The sequence below is a fragment of the Plectropomus leopardus genome, chromosome 1 (genome assembly GCF_026936395.1).
Source record: "Plectropomus leopardus strain MGB_pleo_1.0 chromosome 1, ASM2693639v1, whole genome shotgun sequence".
Taxonomy (NCBI): Eukaryota; Metazoa; Chordata; class Actinopteri; order Perciformes; family Serranidae; genus Plectropomus; species Plectropomus leopardus.
Genome location: NC_142176.1, coordinates 13,174,742 through 13,188,572, shown reverse-complemented (window position 1 = coordinate 13,188,572; position 13,831 = coordinate 13,174,742). Strand labels below are relative to the sequence as shown.

At 38.6% G+C, this 13,831-nt stretch overlaps 1 protein-coding gene across 2 annotated transcripts in view; it reads left to right on the top strand.

The window, feature by feature from the left end:
* homer2 (homer scaffold protein 2) overlaps nucleotides 1-13,831 on the top strand; it is a 46,117-nt gene that overhangs the window by 14,403 nt on the left and 17,883 nt on the right. For both annotated transcript variants that reach the window (XM_088075770.1, XM_042492357.2), the window contains exon 2: nucleotides 4,378-4,534. In XM_088075770.1, coding sequence (XP_087931896.1) covers nucleotides 4,378-4,534 — 157 coding nt within the window. The remainder of the gene's footprint in view (nucleotides 1-4,377; nucleotides 4,535-13,831) is intronic.

Sequence of the window (13,831 nt, the reverse complement as noted above, 5' to 3'; positions counted from 1 at the left end):
TTTTTTGAAAGTAAAGACTTTTTTTTGCCATTTTTTCTGACTGTATTTAGCAAAAGCTTGATTTACTAACTGGCTCTGTTGGTGTTGAAGAAGATGTTTTGCAGTACAAATACAATGTTTATTGTTGTTTGGCCACTGATTGCCCCAATGAAGAGCAGATAAGAGAGGCTGCAAAGCTGGGGGATCACAGCCATCCAGATCCGTGTTCACAATGCTTTGGACAGACAACAAGGATGCTGCCAGCTGGTGTTCAGCAATCCAGAGGCAGTTGATTGCTAAATGAGAAATGGCGAAATAATATTATTCTGGCAATGCTGGAGAAAAACTGAATGTTGAGCTCATGTGATCAGGATGGTCTTACCAGGTTAGAATGATGGTAGATACTCTGGCTCTGATTGGTTGTCTTCATTCAGGCGTGATGGATTCTTGCAAATGAGGATGCATGAATGAATTTCACAGTGACAGTTTTTGGTGTGACTGTGTACTTAAGATAAAACTTAATTAATCCTGAGGGAAATTGCTGTGCAGCAGTTGCAATATGGAGTGGGGATATAAAAAGTGCAAATAGACCTATTATGAAGATGAGGAAACACATCTAAGAACACATTTTTAAAGAAAAAGAGGAGACCAGGATGACTTGACATGCAAAAGATGCTAAGACAAACTAAGATTTAATAAGATAAGAATACAAAGAGAAACAGACACAAACACAGAAGCGATATAGCAACTTTTTCAAGTAGGCTATAAAGGGAAGCGTGAAGCAGTGAGTGCCCAGTAATGACACGTTCACTTCTCATTTTGACTTCCAGCAAGATAAGTATTCCCATCTGTCTCCCCCATAGTCTTCATCTGCATCCATTATTGAGTTCTTGAGGTGTCCTCTGACCCCTCTCCATCCAGCCACTCCGCCTAATTATCCCTCACTCTTAGAACTTTATAGACGAGCATCACAGCCACCTGTTCTCACCTTTTAAATGAGAACTTCCAGTGGATAATTTAAATTTGCCGGATCCCGTCATTGCAAAGCACTACCATTTAAAAAGTGCAACTGGTTTTTCACTTTCAGCAGTGGTGTTCTTTCAGTGGCAAGTCCCCAGACAGTTTGTATAGAACTGAGATTTTGAGTGTACAGCATGCAGGTGTGGTTATTTTTACTACAAACTGCACTTGAACAACGTCCTAGAAATATTCTTGGATGTGAGAACATGGCTCTTGATGTTGAATCTGGTAAAACAGGAAAAGTGTGATAGAAAATTAATGTATTTAAAATGTCTAACAGTTGTAAAATGTACATAGATTTTGCTTCTATAAAAAAATAATAAAATAAAAAAATAAAAATGAACACAGTAAATGGAAAAAGGAGCAGGCTTGTAGCCTTGCTCAATATTGGATGGAACGTGAAGATTTCCAGTCATTTCCAGTCATACAATCTGTAGATTATAAATGTTCTCGCATGCATAATTGTGCATAATACCAGTTTAAGTGTATACTATACATGTGTAGTACGCTGTTTGCTTTAATGCTTGAATCAGAAAACAGAAAGAGGTGAAGGGTATTTTTGAACATATTTCACAACAGCTTTCACCTCAACCAGTCAGGCTATGTTATTTACGCATATGGGTGTGTGTATGTGAGTGACAGTGAGAGAGGATAATCACAGTGTCTAGAGAGAAAGTGATGTGTGTCCGCTTTTTTTTTTAGTCTGCAATCATTTAAGTTGAACAGGTAGTCTTATCCTGCTCCTTCATCCCCGTGTTGATGCTCCTCGCCTGAACCACACGGGCAGTGAGAGGCTCTTTGCTGGGAGGCAGATTACTTCACACTGTCAATGACATGATTTTGATCTATTCCATATGACAATGTTTATTGAGTTGATAGCTAATGCTGCGTTCCAGTTACATCGAAAGTCGGAGTGACATCACACCCGAGCTGATAGCGTTCCAGTAGCACAAGTAGAAATGCCCTGGACATTCACACTGATATCACCACGGATCAGCTTTAGCCATTGCTAGCAATACCAGTTAAAATAACAATGCTCTGTTGTACTCGTACATACCAACAACATGTAACAGTAACAGTAACAACATGTCTAGCGATAGAAGATGAGCAGTACCATGTGTACAGCTGATTTAATGTGATACAAATAATACAGGAGAGCTAAAAATGTTATATGATCAGAGTGTTTATTACTAGTTGGCAGGGTTTCTCCGAGTTTCCAAGTGGGAAGCCCAACCTCGGGGGCTTTTCCGACTTCCTAGTTCAACTGGAATGCACCATAATTACATTTCGGATTTGGGTACAATTTGGTAAAATACCCAGATTTAGAGCTTTCTTATGTAAAACCGTAAGCTAAATGGATACTTTGCTGATTTTTAACTAGCTTTATATCATAACAATGTGGGTAGCATGTGTAAATGAACTGTGGAAAACCTCCCTCCATCTTACCAGCAACTAGATCTCCCTGGTCATCTCTCAGCTTAAATCCAGCTGGTTTTTGCTAGCTCAGTGGATTTTGCTTGAAATACATATATTGTATTCCTGCATATTTGGTGTTGCAGCCACCAGTGGACCGAGAGAGGTCCACCCCTCTCTTGTTCGCCCATTTCTCACCTAAAATATCTTTTAAAAAAAAAAGTTATTTTAGTGTACTGTTTGGCTGTAATTGAGAATTTGTGAACAGGAAGTGGATATCATTCTGTGTCCTGTATTGTAAAAAAGGAGGCTGAAAATACTGAGCTCAAACATGAAAACTTAGCAGTCCTGTCATTCATCAGTCATATATAAACCAATATTCAGTCACCGCGTCGCCTATTTCGCACCTTAAATGTTTTCAGAAACATATTTTTGTTTACTGTTTAACTGTGATTTTAGATAGTTTGCAGCCAGCTGGCCGCCATGCTGTTTCTCTTGTTCAAAGCAGACAAGTAGGAGCATTTATTTGCCTGGTATATTCTAGCAGTTGTAGGTTTCCAGCGTCTTGAGCATAGGCGGATGCCACTGTACTTTTCATTGTTCTCTGGTCATGTAACACCATCTTTAAAGTGCATAGATAGCCCACTGTTAAGAAAAGGCCATCTTTCCAGCAGTGAAACTCCTCTTTAAATATAAATGGATTGTATAAAGGACTCAAAAGGATTTGGATTCAGTAAGAAGATTTGTTACTTAATTTGAAAAATGACCAGACATGGAAGTACCATTAGGAAGGACATAAACTTGAGTTATAAGAATTCTGGTTGCAGTTGACCTGCCGAGGGACTGCAGTTGCAAATTAGCTTTAAACTATAATCTGGTACGGTGCTTCAAATGGTAACATTCATGTTTTAAACTGTGCGTGGTCCCTTTTAAATAAATGAATGAATAAACAGTTGGTCACTCAGATGACACTGAGACACTTTCATTCACTTTTTATTGCCATGATGGGTGAAAGTCATGTTAACATAATGTTTCCCACTACAGTTAAGATTTGCTCTGTACAGGTAACTCACCACTGATGTTATTTTAGGTTTAAACATTAAAACTATATTTAACCATTAAGGTTAATAGCTTTGCTCCTCCTCATTGTACTCATGTCACTCATTACTATGTTGGTGCTGGAAGAACTTTGCACCCATTAGCTTTAATTGTCATGGTTTAATTTGGGTTGATGTCCTCCTCCCATGACACAAAATAACCAGTATCAACCAAAGAAAAAAATAGAAACATTGCGGAAATTGGCTAAGAGCTGTTGTGCAATGAGCCATGCAATCAGATTTTTTTGCTCTTTTTTTCAGAAAATGAGAAAATGATTTTACAAACTGTTAAAAGCTCAAGAGTAGCGAAGCAGTTTGAAGTTAGTTCTGCCTAATAGTGCTGTGTAATATGGCTGAAATTAGTAATATTATGTTAAAAAGAACATACTTCTAAATGTTAATCTTTAACTACATTAAATGTCCACACGCCATTGGCATGTCATTGCTCATTCTGACAGACTTTACTTCAAGATATTTGTTTTCCTCTTTTACACCTCAACAGTGAGTCTTCTCTCATTTAACTGTGTTATCACAAGTAGATAATTGTCTGGAACGTATGTGGTGCACAGGGGAAATCTTCCATCAGACAATAGATGCAAGAGCGTACATACAAGTGCACAGTTTCACACAAACACCCTGATATCTGTTACTGTTGCCTGTGAGAAGGGAGGGGGTGTTGATGTGCTCCTGGCATTGCTTTAAGATTTAGTGTTTGTTACATTATCACCTGCCCATCCCTGTTGAGACTCTCAGGACTCTGCTCCTCTAGAGACGCACCGCAGTGTCCCCGTCCCTGTAGTTACAGCTTGTGTGTCTTACAGTAATCCTTTGCTCATATCGCACCTCTCCTCTGTCCTCTGGTCTGCAGGGAGCAGCCGATCTACACCACCAGGGCCCATGTCTTCCAAATCGACCGAGCCACCAAGAGGAACTGGGTCCCTGCCAGCAAGCAGGCCGTCACTGTCTCTTATTTTTACGACAGCACACGCAACAGCTACCGCATCATCAGCGTGGATGGATCCAAGGTATGTGTATGCATACTTTGTGTGTGTACCATATGAGAAAGAGATGAAGGGAAACATGTAACTGCTCTCAGGAGAGAGAGTTTAGCCCGAAGAAGAGCACTCAAATACAGAATCGAACAAAATAAATTGTGAAGCATATCAGTGTAACATCTGCTGATCCCATTGACCAGCATTAACCCAGCATTAGACCATTTAATTTTACTGTGCTCTCCTTTTTCGGATGTGAGGAAAGTCCTCTATGGCTGCCTTGCCAGGATAAAAAAGATTAGCAATATTATAAGGATGTTTTTACATAAATATTCACATAAGGCAAATGCATGCGAAATCACGCGAAATACAACAACTTAACAACTGATTTAATTACATGCTCTAAATCATGAATTTAAACTACAGCAGCAACAAATTGTTGTTTTCACTGTTGATTAATCTTTTTAAGTAATCAAATCATTGTTTCGACAATTAAAATGCTCATCGCAATTTTTCACTATGCAAAGGGATATTGTCAAGCTGTTGTGCTGTCTGACCAACAACTTAGTTAACTGACAAATACATATAACACAGAGAGAAGAAGCACATTTTCATGCCTGAAAAACTGGAAATATAGAAGTACAAGCTCAACATTGTTCCTTTGTTAATGACCAATGAATTATTGATGGTAGAAATTGTTAATTTGAAGTGTATTTATTATTATTTTAATTATTAATTAATTAATTAATCAACTGATCTTTTGAACTCTAATTTGGACACAAATTTATTGGATGCCAATTATATATAATTTTCACCATGAAACAATTAAAGTTGCCAAATGATACTAAATATCGCTCAGCCCAAACTGTAATGTTTATCAGACATGATAACTGTTGTTCCCATGCATGAAAATAAGGGTCAGAACACCACATCCCGAAAAACAGGAATACTTTATACATTTAGAGACATTATATGCATTAAGAAGCACAACTATTGAAAATCGAGATACAAGAGTATCCCATTATCATTTCTATGGGGTCAAATACTGACAGTTGAATGCCTCTTGGTGTGTAAGCGTCAGTATTAGACACATGGGCTGTCAACTACTTCCAAGGTAAATCCATCCACTTCAACACTTGACACTGACAGCACTGAAAGCGCACAAAAGTGTGAGGAGGATGGGAGGTAAAGTGGATGGTTTAAAGCTGGGCTCTTATCTAGGTGGTCTCACATGTCCCATGTAAAACCAAAAGTTAGCGTCATTTAAATGTCAAGTTTTGAAAATTTTGTTCGGTCATTGCACAGTGACATCACTCACATGATGTATTTACGTCACATTAGGTAACAGACATAATTATTTCAACCCAAAATATGATATTTTTGCTATACCCTACAAATAGATTTGTTGCCTAAACTTAACCATGACTGTTTGACATGTTCCAATGTGTTTCAGCTGTGCGTCACATAAATATGCCAAAGGTTGCTGTTTGGGTTGCTATGAGATGGCAAGGGTAGTGAAAAAGCGACAGTATAATAATGTCAAAATTTGTCCACAGCCACACATAATTTTGTATGAACTCACATAGCATGACTTTAAATGTCATTTAGCCTGCTGCTGGGCTGAAATCTGTCTCTATTAAGATAGATATGAGTTTATGCAAGTCTTCCCATTATGTGTTAACACTTCAGTACAGAACAGTAAGATGTAGGTTGGAATCAGAGTCTGAACATCAGCAAACATCCCCTTTATCAAATTACCAACAGCAGCAAAGAGCTGCACACCTGTTGAGTCACAATTAAAGTCAATTATGTGTAATTTACTGTCATCAACAAACGGCTGACGGGTGTCACACTTTAAGAGCTGTAGTGCTTTCAAATATTGGTCCCAGTGGAACAGCTCTTCTTCTTTTCTGTCAAATCCCTCTGCTCTGATTTTGTGTGATTTGTGATTTGATATTTGTCTTTTGAATTTGTTTTGTGTGTGTGTGTGTGTGTGTGTGTGTGTGTGTGTGTGTGTGTTGAAGAACAAGGAATCACATGGTTCTAACATGCACTGTGTGTGAAAATTTAAATTTTCCAAAATGATTTTTGATTATTCATCACAAGATATTGAGATCAAATCCTGCATGTGATAATACACCATAGAAGCATGCCTATGTCCCATATTCACACCTTCTTCCTCTGCTAACTGAAAGAGTAGATTATGTGTTTCCATGGCAATCTTGTCTCTGTGTGAACAGGGGGAGAGTTATGACAGCGGTAGTATCCCTCAGCTGACACTGTCAGACAGTCACCTTTCACACAGTCTTAAATCACACAGATTACTTGCAGAATGAATTCAGAGACTTAACGGGTTGACGGTTGTTTGGATATGTTTGTGTCCTCGTAGTTCGTCTCCTGACCATGCACCTTGGTTTGGGTAACGGGGCTGTTGAGTTCAGTGTCAGCATTACTAACCCAACAGCTGAAGGGTTGGTATCAGAGGGATTTGACATAGATATATATGACTATAAGAATTTGCATGGCAAGCAGTTTCTGCCAATACATACCTTCCACATAAACAGCATAGAATATGGGATTAAGTTCTGTTTTGATTTTTAGATTAAGAACATACTTTCCTGAGCAAGTTAATATGTTGAAGCAATTAAAATGCATTATTTCTATATTCCCGCATAGCATTGTTGAGTCAAAACATTTTAGCTTCAAAATAGCTCTCTTCCCACAGCGAGAAACCAGAGAGGCAATACTCTAATCTGTTATGTCATCAAGCAGCACTTATGCAGCTACAGCACTGAAAATACTACTTGCATGTTTTATTTTTAGCAAGTAAATCAGTTTTCTTTGTAAGAAAGAGATCTGAAATCTACTTAAAATTCTCATTAGTTGCGTCTCTATGTTTGTATGTCCTCTATATCCTCAAGGCAGGAGTCCTCCCTCTGCTCTCCCACTCCATCACTCTCCAGTCTTTTGTCTCTCCACTCTCCTGTAACCTTGAGTAACAGAGCAGTATGTGTCATATAATGTCTGCAGGCAGCAGCTTATATGTGAGCTATACAGATTAACATTTATTCAATAAAAAATTATGTCAGTTTCAATAGAGATGACTCCTACTGATTTCAATTTTATGCTCATTTCCAGTTAATTTAAGTAAGTAAAAATGGTGTCAGTATGAGCAAAGTAACCATAAGCGAGGAAATGTTGAGTCATATCACATAAATGTTAAATATAGTTTGTATTATGTACACTAGCTGCAAGGGAGACAGGTCTGTCTAGAGGAATAGTCTGTGCCGCTGTATACACTAACTATGACAGACTGTCAGCTTATATTCGTCCATCCGTGATGGCCGGGATACTCGCTGATGATGATATGGCAAGTAGAGGAGCATATCAGCACTTTTGACTCTTGCTCATCCTGAATTGCGCTTCTCATACAGCATTGTACCACGGTGACAGCACAGTGAAGGGTTTTCTTGCTGTACTTTAGTGGGATTACTATTTGAGCTATTAAAAAAAAAAACTTTCAGCTCCCCCCTTTTTTGAATATTTTCCATACTTTTTTTGCATGATATTTTTCTCTTACATCCTACTCTCCCTTTAACTTCCTGTTTTTTCTTTATTTCTTACTACTTCACTCACAGTCAGTGTCCAAAATTAACATTTTGGCTCATGTGCAGAGGCCTGGTGAGCTAAAAGACATGTTTCTGCCAAGAAAAAGACTTCAAATCCCTCAAAGTGAGATTAAGTGTGTTTGCTGCTGATAGGTTTGCCTAATGTCAGTTTTTAACTAGGTTAATATATACACAAATATTATAATCTACAGCCAAGTCCCCCTTTGTTATTATCACCTTAATCCCCTATAAAATTGTGGATGTACCCCCAAGTGCTCCATGAAGTTTCTTTTCTCATGTGTCAGAGTTTCATTTCCACCAAGAAAAAGCTTTATTTCCACTGTTGATAAAAGGGCAGCCCAGTCACCAAAAGAAAATGTTGGCATTTAACATTTCTGCAAATGACAAATATGTTACATTTGTATCATTTTATATATCATATCAATGTTTGTAAAGTGATCTATTATATAATCTGACTTTGTCATTGGGGGGTGGAGGTGATGGTGGATGGTGTGTCACTTTGGCGAGACCAGCCAGCAACAAAACCAATATAGTGAGTCATTGCTGTGTTCTCAGCAGTTTTTTTGCCCTGAGACATGGGTGTTTTGTAGCGAACCATCTTTTTTAAGCCCAAAAAGTGATAAAAAGACATTGATGCTTTTGTTGCCGTGATTGTGGCATGAAAAGTGCTGGGATTTTGGGGTATTTAGGGCCAATGCATGATCTTTTCCCATCCATAACCTAGTGGTTTATGTGCCTTAACCTAACAGTGCCTTTGCCACAGCATTTTTAAAACTGAAAGTTTCAGTGTATCCGCTATAACATGCAAATGTAACATAAACATGTTTTGCTGAAACTTTCAATGCCAACATTTTTTTCTGGTGATTTGGTTGGTAAGGGACATGTCAGCCCAACACTTTCAAATTGGAGTTTGGAGAATCACTGAAATAAAACTAGATTGAGTACTTTGCATATTCTCATCACGATGGCTGAGTTAAAAGTAAAGGGTTGATACAGGTTCCTCAACAGTTATCCATTAGGATTACAGAGCTCTCACACCAAAGCAGCTATGAGCTAATGTGAATCTCTGTCTGTAAGTCTGTAAGTTCAGTATTTTAACAGCGTTGCACATCACTGAATATTTTGTCAAACTGGAACAAGAAATTAAATAAAAACTTTAATTGTAGTTCTGCAAAGATATGTTTCAAAGTCTCAATGGATCTATGTAGGGAATGGTGTTAGGAGTGACCATAAACCAATGCGTTGTGGAGCCATGGGGATTAAAATTGGTTGATCCAACATCTTTAATACCTTCATTATTCACATTATCTTTGCATGTTCACTTGTGCAGCCCGGAGAAGCATGTTCCAGCTCTTAGTTCTATACATATTAAGGACAGTTATATATGTAAGATTTAATAATTAACACATCATTTCTAACTTTAAAATTAGGTTTCCACTGTTCTGATTATGGGAAGCATGAGGCTCACCACAGCTGTAAGTCATTAGATCTTTAAAAGTTTATGTCAAAATACAGAAAACAGCCTTCACTTTAAGATTTTATTTAGGTGTTGCACCCATGACTAAGTTAACCCCCCTCCTCCCTCCGGAAACCAAACCTGCGTCATTGGCACCAGGGAACAACATGTTTTTGCAGTCCTTAATATACGGTGAGATAAAATGCATCAGGTCATTGGCAGAAAATATTTAACATTTCACTTCATCTACATCACACCTCTGCTTGATGAGCAATCACTATTTTCCATTTTGCTGCCTGCTTTGACGAGAGGACATGGCGACCATCATCTCGTCTTTCTTTGGCCGTGTTTCAGTTATAAAACCACTGCCAGTTCCGCCTGTTCATCATCATCATCATGACCATCCTTGCTGCCCATTTGTCACCATTAATTTGATATATATCATCTAAAAAGTAGGGTACATTCAGCTGAACCTCACCTAAGTCTGCAATTGTTGACAAATTAATGATTTCAATAATGAGCTATTTAAATTTTATGAGCAGCAATTACAGTAATATTGAACAATTAATTTTCAAGTATAAGTATTCTTTGTTATTTGTTTATTTATTTATTTGTTCGTTTATCTATGTGTTTATTTATTTATTTTAGCCCGAACCCTTCTTATGATATGTGGAATGGAGTCACAAGTTAGCCAAGGGTTTTGGCTCTCAAGATAACAAGACATTTAGGTTTCATCATCTGAAAAAAGCAACCATTCTCTGTAGAGGAGGGTGTCCTTTTTTTCCAGCTATGACAAAATCTCCTGACATTTAGTGCTTGTCAAGTGATCACAGCTCTTTCCTCTCCCATGTTCTACATCTCCTATATAACTTACTGACTCTGCAGATTCTGTGCGCTCTGCAGACACATAATCGGTCGAGGAAGATTTCTCCTATAACCTCCTGGCTGTCTCTGAGATTCTCACTGACCCTCAGGCCATTGGCCAGCCCAGCTTCGCTCTGCTCCTCCTGTGCCACTTGATCTGCAGCCCGGCTCACCACCGGCACAGCTGCCAGCGTCACTCCGCTCTCCCTCCCTCTGTGTCACCCTCCCACTCGCAATCGCTTGCTCATCAGTCGTACACTCATACATGCCACTGTACAGTCACAGGGCCCACAGATATGGGGGCAACCAGGTAGTTCTGTATGGTAGCGTATACAGATCATTCATTTGGTTTCCACATCATTTGTATATAAGGCTGTCAAAAGTTTAATCTTAATCTATTTAAAAAGGGACAGTGTAAATCAATAAATACACATGGTATAAAAAGCCACAATCAGCCATGAGGCTATTTTTCGTCTGTAGTTCCTTGGCCAAGTTGTTACTCAAGGCTTCCTAAAAGACAATAAAGCAAAAATTACAAAGAGCACACAGTTTAAAAGACGTTTTAAACTCATTGAGAGAAAAACAACAACAAGGTATTAATACTACTATATGTTTTGGTACCAAGTGCTTAAAATAATATAATTCCTGTTAATTATACATTTGATAGGATCAAAAGCACCAAAGCTGTAAAAAAAAAACCCCAAATCTACCGTCATATTTTCAACCCAAGGCTGCACATGTGAAACAACGGGGAACAAAATCAAAGGAGGCCTCATTTCATTTGTAACTGCTGTAACTGCCGCACAAAAACAGGCTTTAAATGTACTTAAATTTACTCCATATCACACATTTATAATATATCCACTTTAACATACAAATTTAAACTAGCAGTGTTAGTTGTGCTTTTGATAGTGAGCCATAGCTATTCCATAAGCACTTTTCAGTAAATTAAATCTCTTTTTAAATTCCGCTCATTATTTTATTAGCGCTGTCTCTCCTTCACATTCCCCGCCCCCGCAGTACAGTGGAGTAGACCGGGCTGTATGCAGCTGACACTCGTGGTCAGCTGGTGAAATGCCGGGTTCATTGTGGGTGGCAGAATTCAAGAAAGTCTGGTTGGCCTTTCTCCGATATTAACCTTGAATTTACTGAGTCCTTCTTGCCTCACCACATTAACTAGGCCAACTGATGAAATGATCATCACTGGTTGTAGAAATCTAAGATAACATAATAGCATGAGAGAAATGCAGAATAGAGTGTTAGTAGTTTTCAATAATATCTTTTAAAATTGTATATATCGCTAAGTATGATTTTGTGCTGTCAGGCGCACTGGAGACACCGTGGTAGCTGCCACACACTTTGCCTTCTCTAGTCACCACACACGGCACATCTTCACCCCCTGCACACGGACAGTGTAAATTAGTAAAGTCCAGAAATAAAGCTAGTGATAGCGCTCACACATTAATTACACTTCATATCCTCATTATAGGTTCCTAGTCATAATACAGGCCAAGTTTATCAAGACAAAATTGAAATTGTTTTCACCTTCAATTTTCAAATAACATCACGGGGTGGTGGATACCGATGATTGCTGCAGTGGTTTTGGCGAGGTGTGAGGTAATCAGTCTGATTTCTCAAAACATCAAAATTTTGCAGTGACATGGCATGATATATGCATTAACATTCTTGGAGTGCTTTGCATTGGCCACATTAATGCCCCAAATGGCTTGTTTTTTTTGACCAACAGTCCAGAACCCAAAGAAATTAAGTTCACAATCTTAAAATAGAAAGAAATGCAGCAAATTCCAATCATTAAGAAGCAGGAACTAGGGGGATGTTTCGTATTTTTGCTTACAAAAATGACTAAAAACAAACAGTTACAATAGTTTGTAGTTAATTAATTGAGTTAATTTGTTCATTAGTCAAAACTGTTTTGTTTAAAACACGAACTTCATTATTAAGTGTGTTAGCTTTTCATTACAGGCCCTTTTCATCCAACATTGGTTGTGATTTTTTAGTAAGTTTCAGGCGTTCAGAGCAGGATACGGTTGCAGGTTTTAGGTCTGTGCGTGTGCATGTGCGTGTGTGTGTGTTTGTGTTTGTGTTTGTGTGTGTGTGTGTGTGTGTGTGTGTTTGTGTTTGTGTTTGTGTGTGCGTGCGTGCGTGTGTGTGTGGGGTTTCAGGGGTGTAAAGTAGATCTTGCACAGCATGAGCTGCTCGTTATCCTGTTACACACTGCAGACAGTGGTGGCAAGTTCAGTGAGTCCCTGTAGCTTCAATTTGTAACTTTCCACCTGTAGGTGAAAAAAACAGGCTGTTTATGTTATGTTTTGCTCATTTTAAATTCTCAAATCAAGAGTCAGCTGCATTCATTTTCTGTTGTGAAATCTAGTAGTTGAGTCAGTTCAGTCAGGTTGACCTCCTCAGTTCAATGTTAAGTTGAATTTGAAAAGTCGGTTGTCAGTTTGAACAGGTATACTCCACGCAGACGCTCTCAACATGATATGTAGAGAGAGCTCTGACAGGGTTTTAAGCAAATGAAGGAAATGAAACTGAGAAGAAATTTCAACTCATAATTGGCTGATGACGAAATATGTTAACTGCGATAAATTTGAGGGCACCTGCATCAGTTTTTATCAAACGGAAAAAATATATTCATACTTCCCCTTGACATGTTGTGTTTAAACGGTTGGTTACGTGTGTTTACCATCTGGTTACCTCATTTTTTCCTTTATTTTTGCTTCATCCTGCAGCAACGGCCCAGTTTCTTCACAATGATCATTAAAGTTTCATCTTATCTTAACACTTCTCTTTGAGCCAACACGGAGAGCTCTGTTAAATATTCACTCAGCTGCTTGAGATGAGACGTGTTGGTGTTTTTCAGGCTTTACTCAGGTTCCTCTGCAGGGGAAATTAGGTAACCGTTTTGATAAAGCCTCTGAAAGAGATGATTTTAAAATCAGATTACAGGCACCTTGGTAAATTGCCTCACTCTTTATAAAACCTTGATGCAGGAACCCAGTCTGAATCAGAGGTTGTGACTGTAATCTTCGCAGTATATGACACTAATAAATGTCTGTGTCTGTGTATGTGCACTGATCTGTCTCTTCAGGATCCATTAGTATTGTTCTGCTTGGGTCAGAAATGTCTCAGAGGGTATAGATTGTGAGCTAAAGTCCTCATCCTGTTAGCTCAGTCTCCGCTTTTTTTTGGGTATCTGTGTCCAGTAATGATGAAGTGTAAAGTGTTTTAACACCTCAGCCACTGAAAAGATGGAGCGGGAGACGGTGGGGGCGGCGGAAAGGACACGAGTCTGTCAGCAATTTGAATTCTGGAGTCCTGTGATCAGAGCTATGTTGCTATGAAACAAGGGCTGCACCG